Raw genomic sequence first — 13,747 nt, forward strand, 5'->3', positions numbered from 1 at the left:
AAAGGTTACATAGAGACCTTTGTTCTGTTCCCTACACTTCTCTTGCAGTTGTCTGAGAACAAATACCATGTCTGTGGTACTCCTGTTGGCTCTGAAACCACACTGACTTTCAGGTAGAATTCCTCCTGCTATAGCGGGTATTAGTCTGTTCAACAGTATTCTTGCCAGGATATTGCCTGCAATGGAGAGCAGAGTAATACCACGGTAATTTGAGCAATCTGATTTAACTCCTTTCTTCTTATACAAAATGATGATGACTGCATCACGAAGGTCTGATGGTAGTTCGCTTAGTTCCCAACAGCGCACCAAAAATTCGTGAAATTTGGTATGGAGTGCGAGGCCCCCATGTTTCCAGACTTCAGGTGGAATTCCATCAACCCCAGCTGCCTTGCCGATTTTCACCTGCTGTATGGCCTTGAGGGTTTCTCCTAAAGCGGGGGCAATATCCAATTCATACTTTACTGGTTGTTGTGTGATGGACTGAATTGCTGAGTCTTGGACTACATGGTTGGTACTGAAAAGAGTCTGAAAGTGTTCAGATCATCGATTCAAAATGGAGGTTTTATCTGTCAGAAGCGCTTGCCCATCAGCACTGAGTAGAGGGCTTTGTACCTGGTATGTAGGCCCATAAGCTGTTTTCAAGGCCTCATAGAATCCTCTGTGATCACCCGTATCTGCACATAATTGAGTTTTTACAGCTAGATCGATCCACCACTTGTTCTGGATGTCACGGAGTTTCTGTTGGAGTTTGCTGCATGGAAGACAAAAGGCTGTTTTTCTTGCGTGACAGGATGGCAGTGCAAGGTGTGCTTGGTGGGCGGTTCTCTTCTTCCTCAACAACTCCTGAATTTCTTGATTGTTTTCATCAAACCAGTCCTTGTTCTTCTTGGGGGAGAACCCTAAGGATTCTTCAGAGGATTGCAGGATGCTGTTTTTAATATGGTGCCAAGTTGATTCAGGGGAGGAATCTGCAGAATCTGTGGAATGGTTTTCGAGCCTAGTTTGAAGGTTAGCCTGGAATTTCTCTCTTACTGTGGCTGATTGGAGATTGTTAACTTGGAGTCTTCTCCTTGGGATACTGCGCCTTTTGGGATGAGTGTGAGATTGAAGTTGAGCTTACTGAACTTCACAGCGCACAAGCCGATGGTCTGTTTGGCATTCTGCACTGGGCATCCCGCGGGTATGGAGGACACAGCGGACATCTCTCTGTCGCACCAAGACATAATTGATGAGGTGCCAATGCTTAGATCTGGGGTGCATCCAGGTTGTCTTCAGACTATTTTTCTGCTGGAAGACAGTATTAGTGATGGTGAGCTGTTGCTCCGCACAGAATTCTAGCAGAAGTCGACCATTATCGTTGCAGTTTCCAACACCATGCTTGCCTAATACACCTTTCCAGGCTTCAAAATTCTTACCTACTCCGGCGTTGAAATCACCAAGGATAATGATCTTATCATCTGCAGGCATCTTCTGGGTAAGGCAGCGCAGGCCAGCGTAAAATTTATCTTTTTTGGCAGGGTCAGCTTGGAGAGTTGGGGCATATATACTAAAGAGGACAACATGTAGGTTGTTGTGGAGTGGAAGGCGTGGGGAGATAATGTGGTCAGAGTGACTTGTCAGCAGATTTTCAAGTTTGGGAAGAATAGAGTTTTTGATCATGAAGCCGACACCTGAGAGATGTTTTTCAGTTCTGGGCTTACCTGACCAAAAGAGTGTGTAACTGGCGCCATGTTCTCTGAGGCTGCCTTCCTCGTGAAGGCGAACTTCACTGAGAGCAGTAATGTCGATGTTGAGATGAGCCAGTTCATGGGCAATTAGGGCAGAACGTCACTCAGGACGTCCGCTATCCGCAGAATCGAGCATGGTTCTGATGTTCCAACAAGCTAGACTTAATTTAGGTACACCTTTGGAGGCAGGTGCATGCCTTTGTCTTTTGATCTTTGTGCAACCGCATTGGAAGAAGATGCCCGTTGGTCTGCGGTTAACCAACTGGGTGAAAGTGCAGATGAGCTTTGTTTAGGCCACCTTTTCTAGGCCCCTCTCCGAGTGGAGCAAGCAGTGCTGTCCTCGAAAAGGCTGCTTGGTCGTTCAGGGTGCTGCCCCAAGAGACTGTCATCTCCGGTCAGTCTCAAATGACCAATATCCTGAACCGCCTCCATGCAGGGTTGGGTCTGCGGCTTCCAGTGCACCTTTCACCTGCTGTTTCGACCCTCACCTGTGGCTACAGGACTTTTTGCATGTGGGAAAAGCCTTCAAGCCTGTGCAATGGATTTTTAGGTGAGATGCAGTATGCGCGGAACTGAACCCACCCTTTAATCCTGAGGTTCATCTGCCAGGGCCGAGCGAGCTTGGACAGTGGCAGCGAGGTCCTCAGGACATAGGTTTGATTAGAGTGACCTTCTCTTAGATGGATGGTCTTACAGGGCTAAGCGAGCTCCATCTGCCCGGGTTTGGGATTAGAGTTGTCCTTCTCCTAGGATGACTGCCAGAAGGCTAACGAGCTCATCCTGCCCACAGATGTATTGTGTCTGACCCTGCTGTTTTGACCTGTCTGGCATGGGCGACCCTACCGAAGGCATGTACCATCGCCAGCATAGCTTGCAACCACATAGGGGCACACAGGCTACATTCCTGTTAGAACGGTTTGGGCAAGTCTTACATTTTCTACTTTACTATCACCTATTTATATACAATCATAAGGAGATACCCTTTGTCCTGACCACCCTTTCAGGACGTAACAGAGCAAAGTAAATATATCCAGAACATGCCGAACCTGGGCAGTAGCCGCAGGTGAGCCAAAACCAAACAGACAACCAAACAGACAAACCGTTCTGGCCCCTGTACATATCCAACGCTGGGGTGCCTTTCAAGGCGCCATCTTGGCTGGGACCCCCATCACTCTAAAGGAACCCCACTATCCACCCTGACCATATCCTTCCTCCACTGTGTTACCACGTATCTTCAGGCACACTGCTCACCTGTGACACTTCATACAAGAGTGTCCTGCTCTCCCTCCCGCCAATCAGAGGACCCCCATGGCCTACACGATACCCCTCCCCTCTCTTTCCCCACCCCCACTCCCCTGTAACCCCTTCCCATCCCCTGTATCCCCCCTCCCCCTTCCCCCCGAAACCTGGAACAGCAAACCTCTGTGTGCTCCGAAGCTGCTCTCTCCTCCTCCATGGGCGTGCAGCAACTGCCGGCAAGGCTCCCCCACTCTCTCTCTCCCCTCTCCTGTCGCGGCCGCGCCTGGGGCCTGAACCGCGCGCACTCTGTGCATGCGGCGCCGAGGGGGGACTCCCGGGGAACTCCCAGCCAGCCCGGGACCCACCACTCACACGCGGCGCGGGGGGGGCTCCCAGTAACCCAGGACCCCACCACTCACCCGCGGCACCGGGGGCGGGGACCAGAACATCACATTTACCTGCTTATCAATTACAGAGCCATACATAAGACAAAAGGGATCACAGAAACAAAAAAAATATTGGCAGAAAAAGATGTTAATCCTTTAGTAAGTCACAGAAGAAAATTATACGGAAAAAAGGCAAAAACAACCTTCTGTAAAGCTGACCAGATGATACTGCAAAATACTTTTATTCCATAAATTACTATTTCATTAAAATGGAAATGTTTCAAGCTCAATGAAATTTTTGACAGGCTGGAGTTTTGTCCATTCTCTGGCTAATGGAAGCAGAAACAGCTCAAGCCACAAGCTTGACATTTCAACTGGAAAAGGACATTTCTCAAAAATCCCATTTCACAAGAGAACTTTTGAAAGTATTGACTTCAACTCAATAAAATTCACAATTTGGAAAAACTTGAAAAATTCTGCAAAATACACCTGTCACTCCTTTGCCTTTCTATGACTTTTGCCGTCAACTTCACATTTCCAAAATAAACCGTGTCCAGCAGTATATACTGGAACCCCAGCCAGTCTGTAGGGGAAGAATATAAATTTGAGCCTGGTCATTAATGGTGCTCATTAAGGATGCTCTAAATCAACATATAAAAGCAAGCTGCTTATTCCTAACAGTCAAAGATCAGTCAGAAGCACTCCAATGTATAAGCAATTCTGTTCTAATGATGGATAAAAGGTAACTTCATGCCACATAAACATGTGGAAGATAGACTTCCTCTTGGAACCTTCTCAGGAATAGCATTATTTATTACAGCTTTTTCTATCCAAGGGGGTTCATAGTCCTGTGCTTACAACCTGATTTACATACCATGCATACAGCTTGTGCTGGAACACAGCAGCTACATGACATGTCACAACATCATCTTTTTTCTTGTACTGTTTGTTTTCAATAAAGCTACTCTGTTCATTGCAACACAGGGCCAACAGTGTATTTACTTAGCCACGCAGGGTTTCCTTCCTAGATGCATCTCTCATGGAAGCAACCACCCATTCTGCTCTGGTCTTTTTTAGCTAGTATGTTTATTATGGCTGGAAAAAAACACCCTCACTGCTACTCAAATGCCTTCTCCACACTTTTCAGTTACAGCCCGTTACAGCCTAAACAGGGCTCCATAACTACCACTGCCTTTGCAGAGAGACAGTCAGAGAGATGGATAGGCATCAGGTCAGGAGCTGAAACTGCATTGGTACATCAGACAAGATCTCCCTCAGCACTTTCAGGTTCTTCTTAAAAGACCAGAGTGCTTTTCTCCCTTATAAATTACCAAAGAAATGAATATGAAATTTTAAAGGCTAGGGAGGTATAAACTTCTACAGAACACCTACTTTAGAGTTTCTCCCAGTAAATTTTGAGGAAACAGATGCAGTTCAGCTTCTAAGAATCTTCGGAGAGGCTCAATAAAAATGTGCTAGTTGCTACAGAAACCTGATAGAGAAGACATTTACCATGCCAAGCAAACAGAGTGAGGCATTGAAGTCAAACATGATATGTCATAGATATATTTTTAATATTAAACAGTGTTTTAAAATAATAACTAATATAACATTTTGTTTTTCAGTACTGGATTGCTGGAAAGGAAACCTGGTCTCCTGCTGCTCTCCTAAACTACGGTCATAAAAATAAAGCTTATTACAAAATATTCTATTCCTATTTCTCTTATGGTTTCATGTTGTGTCATTACAAAAACCTGTGTGCTATACATAATTATATTCTTTACACTAAGACACTTTTAAGTCTCTTCCTTTAGCAATCATCATGACCACTACCCACAGGGTATTACTGCATAAATAAGGCCAGATTTTGCCATCTCCGATGACAGTTGCAAGACTTAATACTGGAGAATTGTTGAAGGGAAGGTAGTGAGTCATCTCTCTTGCTCTGTGCTGTGAAAACTTCACATATTTATTCTTCAAGAAAAATGGATTTGAAAACAGTCATGACTGGAAAGATGAAATACCTCTCTTCTGCTCCTTCAGTCTCTCCTAACAGTGCCTTCATGAAGTCCCCAGGACATTCCATGGATCCTTTTTCCTTATTCTTAAATTGCCATCTGTAGTTTTAGGCTAACAACACCCATAGTCCTGTGAGAAAGTCCAGGCCAGCCACTAGAAAGACCATGTGTAGCAATACTAGCATACACTGCTGCAGGGGTTTCTACATGCCATCTTGTAATGTCTGCCATAGAAAGTTAAATCCCCAGTTTGCTTTGCCAGGTAGCAGAGATGGTATCAGCAAGAGATACAGAGTCCCACAGGCAGGTTTCCAGCCACAGTACTGGAAGACACCCTTAACCATCCCTAGGCAGATGCTTCTGTGTTGGAGAAGAGCTGGTTTTGTTCAAGCAATTTTGCTGTGGTTACAGAGAGGATTTACCTCAAGACACTCAGAACACTACAGAAGAGTTGGTTGGAAGGGATTTCTAGAGATCATAAAATCCATCCTCATCCACCTTGACACAGTACATTGCCAGCAACAGATGAGGTCAGCAAGAACCTTACCCAGACAAGTCCTGAAACCCAGGATGGCAGAGCACACCATCTCTGCATGTCTCATTCCTCTGCAGCATGAACTGCCTATGCAAGAGGGTTTTTACCATATCTCTGCTCTGAACCTGTCAAGCCACAGTCTGTGACTCTTGCCTCTCTTGCATCTGCCACAAGCAAGAACAGTTTGGCTTCTTCGTGCAACAATCCCTTCAGGAAGTTGGGATGCGTTTACATGCAAATGGATGATAATGAAGGTGCACAAGCCTTGAAGAGCTTTATCTGTTAACTGAAATAAACCTTTTTCTTTCCAGAATAAATGCATCCCAAGTCTTCTTCACTCCAGTAAAGCATGTACTGGAGCCCAAGTCTCCAAGGACAACTTTCACTATAACAGAAGCATTCAAAAGAAGAATACATCCCATTTCCAGCTTCCTAAGTCTTTGCAAAAGCTTCCAGATGGAGTTATAAGGCTTTAACATTTTTTTTATCATCACCTGCTTCCAAGAAGTTCTGCCTTACCCTCTTCTACAAGTTCACAGCGGAGGATTCCAGTTTGCCCAGCAGTGCCGTTTCAACATGTAGCAGGTCCTCAAACACCATGAAATAATGATGCAAACCCAATCATATCTGGCCAGACCAGCAGTGAAGTTTCTAACTCACACATGCAGATTTGTTTGGTTTTAGCACTTTGGATAAATGGCCATCTGTGAGGTCATCACTTTGAGTGTTAACATCCTGGGCTATTTATTTGTTATTCATCAAAGTAAAGTGCTCCCAATTTAAGGGCACAGGAATAAGTTTTCAGAAGAGAAGTAAGATACCAAGAAAAGTAAAATTAGAGCAGACCTAGTTAACTCTTGCCAGCATGGGCTGGTTTTCCTACTAGTCATTTGGTATGTGGGTTTCATATCTTCAAAGCTGGATGTGATCTTTTAACTTGGTAATTTTAATGATTCAAACACATCCCAGGTGAATGCTTGTAGAGATCCTAAGCTCATAAGAATGACCTCAGCAAACAATTCTCTTGATGATAATGTAATTTGAGTTGACTTTCTATACACATATATGCTCTAACCAGCACACATTTGAAAGCATATATAGTGATGACCAAAACTATACCTTGCCATATACAGCTCCCTGAACTGTTAGAGCTTTTGGCTCTAACACGCTACAAATTTAAGGAAAGTGCATAAGCACAGTCAGTTCATCTAGCAGAGAGCCCTGTATCCAACTATGTCTAAAAGCAAGAGGATATGGAAGAGCAAGGCAAGCACAGAATGGCATTTTGCTGATACATTTCTGCAGCTTCCAGCAGCAATACACTCTCAGAACTCACAGTACCCCAAACAGTAAAATCCACAGATTAATCACACACTTCATGAAAACTTACCTCCTCCTTTGTTATTTTCATTGCTATGAATAGTTTAGTATGATTAGCAAACTTTATCATTACTTTCTAGCAGATTATTTCCCATATAATTTGTGAATGTGCTGAATATCACTAGCATTTGTAGAGTTCTCGCCACCATCAAAATCGACTATTTAAACCTTCTCTCTGTTGATTACCTTTTAGTTAGGTAGTCATACTCAGGGCACCATTCCTCTCAGATATGGGCAACTTACTTTCTTTGTGAACCCCTGATGAGAAATCTTAATAAAAGTCTTTTGCAAACCCCAGCAGAAGATCTTAATCAAACCATCCTATCCACTGATTCAGTGACACCTTCAAAGAGCTGCAGCAGATCTGAGAGACAGTACTTACTGCTGCCTTCCCATAAATATCTGGTTTATTTCAATCCAGTGTATCTGTGCATCATTTATTGCATTCTTTCTAATAATAAGTCCACCAAATTTAGTCAGACGTGGTTATTTAGACAAAGGCATTGCTAACAATGAAGTTAATGTTTACTGCTGATAGTAATAAATGAGTCACCTTTCTTGTTCTTTCTAAAAAAAAAAATAATAATTTTGCTTTGTGCATAGACTTAGAATAAGCAGGAATAATGTGGGAAAATGGTGATAGGATTATTTAGCATGAAACACGCAGGGCTGGAAAAATTACCAGGCACTTGTTTAAAATCAGAATCCATAGCACGTTTTTTGGTAATTTTACAGGCCATAATAACACAACAAAAAAATCTGTTTTCATAAGAGACATTAATTGTGTTATGTTTCTTAATAACTGAAGCTTACAGAGCCCTTTAGGTAAAGAAAGCCCATACTGTGGAGAGGGATTTCACAACATCCTGTTTATTTCAAACAGGACTTCAGAGTGTCACTGGGTAAAGAAAATGTGAGAGCATTTGTTCAGCATTTTGCTACACAAACGTAGAAACTATATTTGAATATCCTAAGCTCTTTTGACAGATGTGGCTTTTTAATTGCCAAGACAACATAAATAACAGCTCTAAATATAAACAGCCAAATGCTCCAATCGCAACTACAGCTCTTACTGCTGTGATTACTATACACTGACAAGTTTTTAGACCTGTCCCTTGCTATTTGTTCCTCAACTACAGGACAAAATCCTTCACTGGCTTCTCTAATCCACACAGACATGTATCCAGCTCAAACATTCACGTGGACTTCAGTCGTGCCTGGAGAAGCCTGTAACTTCTCAGACTTGACTACAGTTCAGTTTTGTTTCCAAGTACCGTTACAGCATGCTGTAGACTTATATAAAACATATGTGTATCTCCTGACTATTACTTATTCCTTGTGTTTGGGGTTTGTTTTTTATTTTTCTTTCCTAAAGCAGGGGATTGTCTTCCCTTCTCTCTCCTGACCTGAAAGCAAAGCATTTCACAGAGAGCTTCTCAATCAAATAGCAAAACCTCTGGCACACAATTAAATAACTCACATCAGCATTTCCATCTAAAAAAAACACAAAAGGAAACAGAAGTGAAGTGTTCGCTTTAGCCTGATTTATCCCAAAATTGAATACACATCCTGGCAAAACAATAGGTATTTTCCTAAGATCATCTGTCACAAGGGACAGAACATAAACTTCACCTCTGGTCTATTTGATGAGGTTTATTATCCCAGAAGAAAGTGAAATCAGACACTCATCCCAAGTTGCAGAGAAGAAGAATTTGAAAGCAGAGCGGTATTTCAGACAAGTTAGCAAAACTACAATTTGAGAAACAGAAAACGATAGATTGAAGAAGATAATTTGCCATGTTCAGAGGGTTTTTTCAACTTTCCATGTGACATTCTTTTTGAACAAACTGCTTTTCTGCAAGCAGTTTTACTCTTACCGTGTCATGAAGAGTATTTTATTCTCTTTGAAAAATTACATGGTCCACACTGGTATTTGATTTGAGCATGCAATTTTACTTTCTCTGCCACTCTTTGATATGCTATTTTTTTTCTCTAGTTTTGTCAATTTTGATTGGGAAGATGAAGGAGTCCTGTGCTGTATGTGCCTAGAGCCCACTATCACAGGAGTTCAGATTCTGTGTACATCTCAAGACCCTTCTGCACTAAAAGTGGTATCATTGTCACCATCCTTCTAATCTGGATCTTAAATATATGTGTTTGTCTTTTGATATTTCAATGCCATTTAACATAAGATGAATGGTATACTAGTGTGCAAGAAAGAAAAAAAGTTCACCTACTCACCTTGACAGTAGTAATTTACCATGAAGTTTCAAATCAGCAGCACAGTCATCAGATTGACAGTTCCTCTCAAAAACAGTCTGTGAAAAACACAAAAGAACTGTTAAAGCATGAAAGGAGGAAGATCAAAGTTCAAAGAAGGAACATGCTTGGATGAAATAAAAAATCACTAAAATCTGTGATACAGGAATATACAGTGTGAGTGTTAAGGAAATTCAAGGTGAGGCAAATCTTATCCTTATAAGAACTGGTTTTATTCTCTTCTAACTGCACAACAAATTTCATCAAATTACACTCTCTCAGAGGTTTTCCCCAATCCATTCTCACTTCTCATCCGACAAGAATTACTGTTTATACAATATTTCTGGCATTCTTATTTCTCTTCCCAAAGTAGGTGCATGAAAATCAAACAGAAAATAAAGTATTTATGAAACTATTTTTAGTCCTAAGAATTGCAAGTAAGAAAATCATACAGCAAATATTTTCACTAGATTTTATGTACAGTACGAAACATTTCTGACATCCTGCAAGCAACAGAAAGTGACAAAGACTGTTACATACCAATGATACCCTCAAATAATGGAACCATTGTCAATCTTGAGAACTCCAGTAATGCTTAGAATCACAGAACATGCTGAGTTGGAAGGGACCCACAAGGATCATTGAGTCCTCTTAACCCTGCACAGGATCATCTAGGAACTATGAAGGGACAACATACAGGCATACTATTTAAGCGGCAAAAAGCAGGGGAGTACATGAGATGTCTATGAACTGATGCATATCTCTGTAGTAGTGTGCCTTGGCTAAACAAGGCAGCTACCAATAAGTGAAAGAAGAGAACACGAACATGTTCCCGGCATCAAAGAAATCCAGATGCTGTCAAGATCAAGGTTACCTTCCCCTGCTGTTTAGACCAGAGATAGATACCTTTCTGAACATAAGGTGAGACTTTTCAGGCTGGAGGACTCACTCTTTCAGAATTGTAATGCTCTTCAGCTTACCAGATTTTGAAACACCCAAAATGAGTGCTACCAACACTGTTCAGCCAGGAAACCTGACAATCCACCAATCTTTTCCTTTAATATGAATGTTCTTTTCTTCAGTCTTGGCTTCACTATTTTAATTACAAAAGTAATAGAATTCAATCATAAATGCAAAGACAGAGAAAATCTGTCCAGGACACACATAACAGTCAGATAGGGTTGGAGAGACTGAGGAGGAAAAAAAATTTACGGAGTTTGTACATTTTTTAAGAGTTCTGCCCAACTGTATCAGGATTGGAGAAAGACTTGAACCTTAGGCCCAGAGGGCATAGAGACTTCTGGTCCTTTCCAGGAAGATTCTCGACTAAGGAGGCAGCTTGTTCTCCTTTTAATATGTTGTGAGAGCTCTCCCAAAAGGAGTGGACCTCTATAAAGTTAATTGGTGTTGGACTAGCAGATATCAAACTATGCACTGAGTTGCAAAAGAAGAAAGATGGAAGGTGGCCAGTTCATCTGGGCTATTTTTACTTCGCTCTTTCACGTTCCTTCCCCACTTTTTGCTTTCTCAGAAGTGAAATTTATCGTGGCTTTAAAAACAAGGACTCCTTAATAAAGACTACCACAACTAAAGGACAAGAATAGCCCTGAGACAGGAACAGATGCTAGGCATCCCTTGCAAAACATGACACATTTCAGAGGTATAGTTTCCAAAGTCCTCAGAATTAATCCCCAACCACTGTAGTAGCTATACATAAGAAAGACTGTTTGACCTTGAGAGGAGAAAGAATAATAAACTGTAAAAAAATTCTTGCCTGTCAGTTTCCCTGTTTGCATTGCAGAAATCTTGGCAAAGCGAACACAGCGATCTAAAAATTATCTGTACGTTTCAAAGTATAAAGTACTGTAAGTACATTTAAGTAACTATCTAATAACCCTGCCATTTTGTTACTAAATCTATAGTTACAGTTCTGCAGAATGAATTAACAAATATTTCATTTTCTATAATCACTGAACATGTATTTCTTCCAGCTTGCATTAGACAGCAAGTGATTTTGAAATACATAGAGAGTATTTTACCATATCACAGGAACCCTAGTTCCTATACAGCACTGGGTTGGGAGAAAGAAATTATGGTGATGAGTCCCCAGATCTGTAGCTGTGTTGGAGTCAACTTTTTGCTTCTGTGGAGCATCTTGAACCTGCTCAGGTTTGGGGGGAGCTTCGTCACCTCAAAGCAGCTGGCTGAACTGGATTTCCAGTCCAACAGGCTGCTAGGACTCATGGATGCAGGCACAACTGATTCAGTAGCCCAGGAACTGATTAGCACTTCCAGGTTAAAGACACCTCTGGATTATTTTCCTATTTTCCACTATTTCCCTGGTCTACCAGGACTCAACTCCACTTTCCCTTCTTGTATGTATTCTAGAGTCTCAACCCTCTAGCTTCTTACAGTCAGTGTATTTCCTCCATTTTCTTCTCTGTTAATTTGAGCATTCTCTTCCTCAGCCTTTTGCTGTTTTCTGCTTTTCAAACTGACTAATTCCTGCCTGTTTAAATTCCTCCTAAAGAATTAAGAGAGTAAACACACTTTAAGGCATCATAAAACTTGTGACCACTACTTACATATTCTGTTACTGTGCCCTTACTCAGGCTACTGGCTGCAATTTCTTTGAGCCAGAAACTGTACCTAACTCAACACTGTAGGCTGTTACAGCAGGAGTCCATTCCTGGGATATGGCACAGGCCCTACTACAATATCATCATGAATTTTAAATCCAAGCAGTCTTTAAACTGGTTGCAGCTTTACAATACCAGTTTTGAGGATTTATAGAGCTCTTTAAATATTAAAATTGTTAAAGAAGGTAAGCAGTGGGTTGTATGTGTTATCCATAACTGAAAAAAGGAAGTAGGGTAAGACATTCACTGCACCGTGTAAACAGTTAATAATTTTTGCTGTTACTATTACCCAAAGTGAAGAGCAACAATTCCGAACAGTGATTTTAGAGAAATCTAATTGAATTTTACTGTATTCTACTAACATTGAACCAAGTACCTCACAGTTTTGAATATGTATATCAGAGATGGTCAAGAAGCTTCCTTACATAAGAAATACATACATAAAAAACTGGGGAGGGTGAAGGGCAAAAATTATCCTCAGTGAAAAAGACAGCCACACCTCTTATCTCAAAGCCACCATGTGTTTGTCTGGCATTTCCACAAAAAAAAATAGGTGTTTGTGTGCTCAGTAGCAGGGACAGGATAACCTCAATGCTTCTACAACACATCTTCACTGTACAAACACAAAACTAATGTAAAGTACATGCTCACTCCGTCTGTCAGACTTCCTGAAATCACCAGATCTACAGCAAAGCACAGATCAAATGCAGTGTTTCTGGGGTCCACGATTCCTCTCTGCACTCTCTCCTCTGCTGCCCAGAGGAGAGAAATTGTTCCTCAGGAACAATTGTTCCAGGGCAGTTCTCACCATGTCACCAAACTTCCTGGACAAACACAGTTTTCTCAAGTTCTGCATGGCAACTTTTCTGAGTAAAAAAATATAATGCTTCTTGGGAGATCAAAGAATGCGATAGATAGTCCCTGAGAGGTTAGAAAAGATGGATGGTGCTCATATCCTCCAGTGGGTAAGTCAAAAAGCCTACATTAAGGTACACTCATTATAAAGAGTGAATATACACATCTGTACATAATCAAACGTACAGTAAGGAGAAATCTAAAGATAGCTGATCAGGAAGGGAATATGTCTACAAGGCAGAAACATCGGGGCCTCAAAGCAAGTATCTGTGCCCATTATGCCTCTTGAAGAGAGGAATAAGAATTAAATTCCACATTTTGTGGTAAAGGCCAGGGGTAAATGTAGTAGAGAGTAAGAGGGGGATAAATCTTTAGTTCCTGCATCCTAAGCCATCCTAAGCACAAAGCTTCTGGGTATTGGGCACGTAGATATTCTCCTTTTCCTTCTTGCTGATAATGGACTGCTACTGAAAGCTGCTAGGAGGTAAAAAAAGAAAGAAGGAGCCTGGCTTCAGGCTAATGATCAGAGCTCTGTACTCAGAGGAAGGCGATCTGGGATTTCATACCAGGTTTACTAAACTGCTTCACTTTCTTTCAATGGCTATCAAAAATTAAACACATCTCTGTTTCTGAAGTAGGGAAGAGAACAGGAAATACAGAAAATAAAAAAAAAACAACTCTGTATTTATGGCACTACCCCCTATAGAAA

At 41.6% G+C, this 13,747-nt stretch overlaps 1 protein-coding gene across 1 annotated transcript in view; it reads right to left on the minus strand.

Moving 5' to 3' along the window:
* The window catches only part of ITGA9 (integrin subunit alpha 9), a 225,011-nt gene that overhangs the window by 84,605 nt on the left and 126,659 nt on the right, over window positions 1–13,747 (minus strand). The window contains exon 17 of the mRNA XM_017822886.1: window positions 9,527–9,603. Coding sequence (XP_017678375.1) covers window positions 9,527–9,603 — 77 coding nt within the window. The remainder of the gene's footprint in view (window positions 1–9,526; window positions 9,604–13,747) is intronic.

This window comes from Lepidothrix coronata, unplaced genomic scaffold (genome assembly GCF_001604755.1).
Source record: "Lepidothrix coronata isolate B3197 unplaced genomic scaffold, Lepidothrix_coronata-1.0 Scaffold3, whole genome shotgun sequence".
NCBI classification, from domain to species: Eukaryota; Metazoa; Chordata; class Aves; order Passeriformes; family Pipridae; genus Lepidothrix; species Lepidothrix coronata.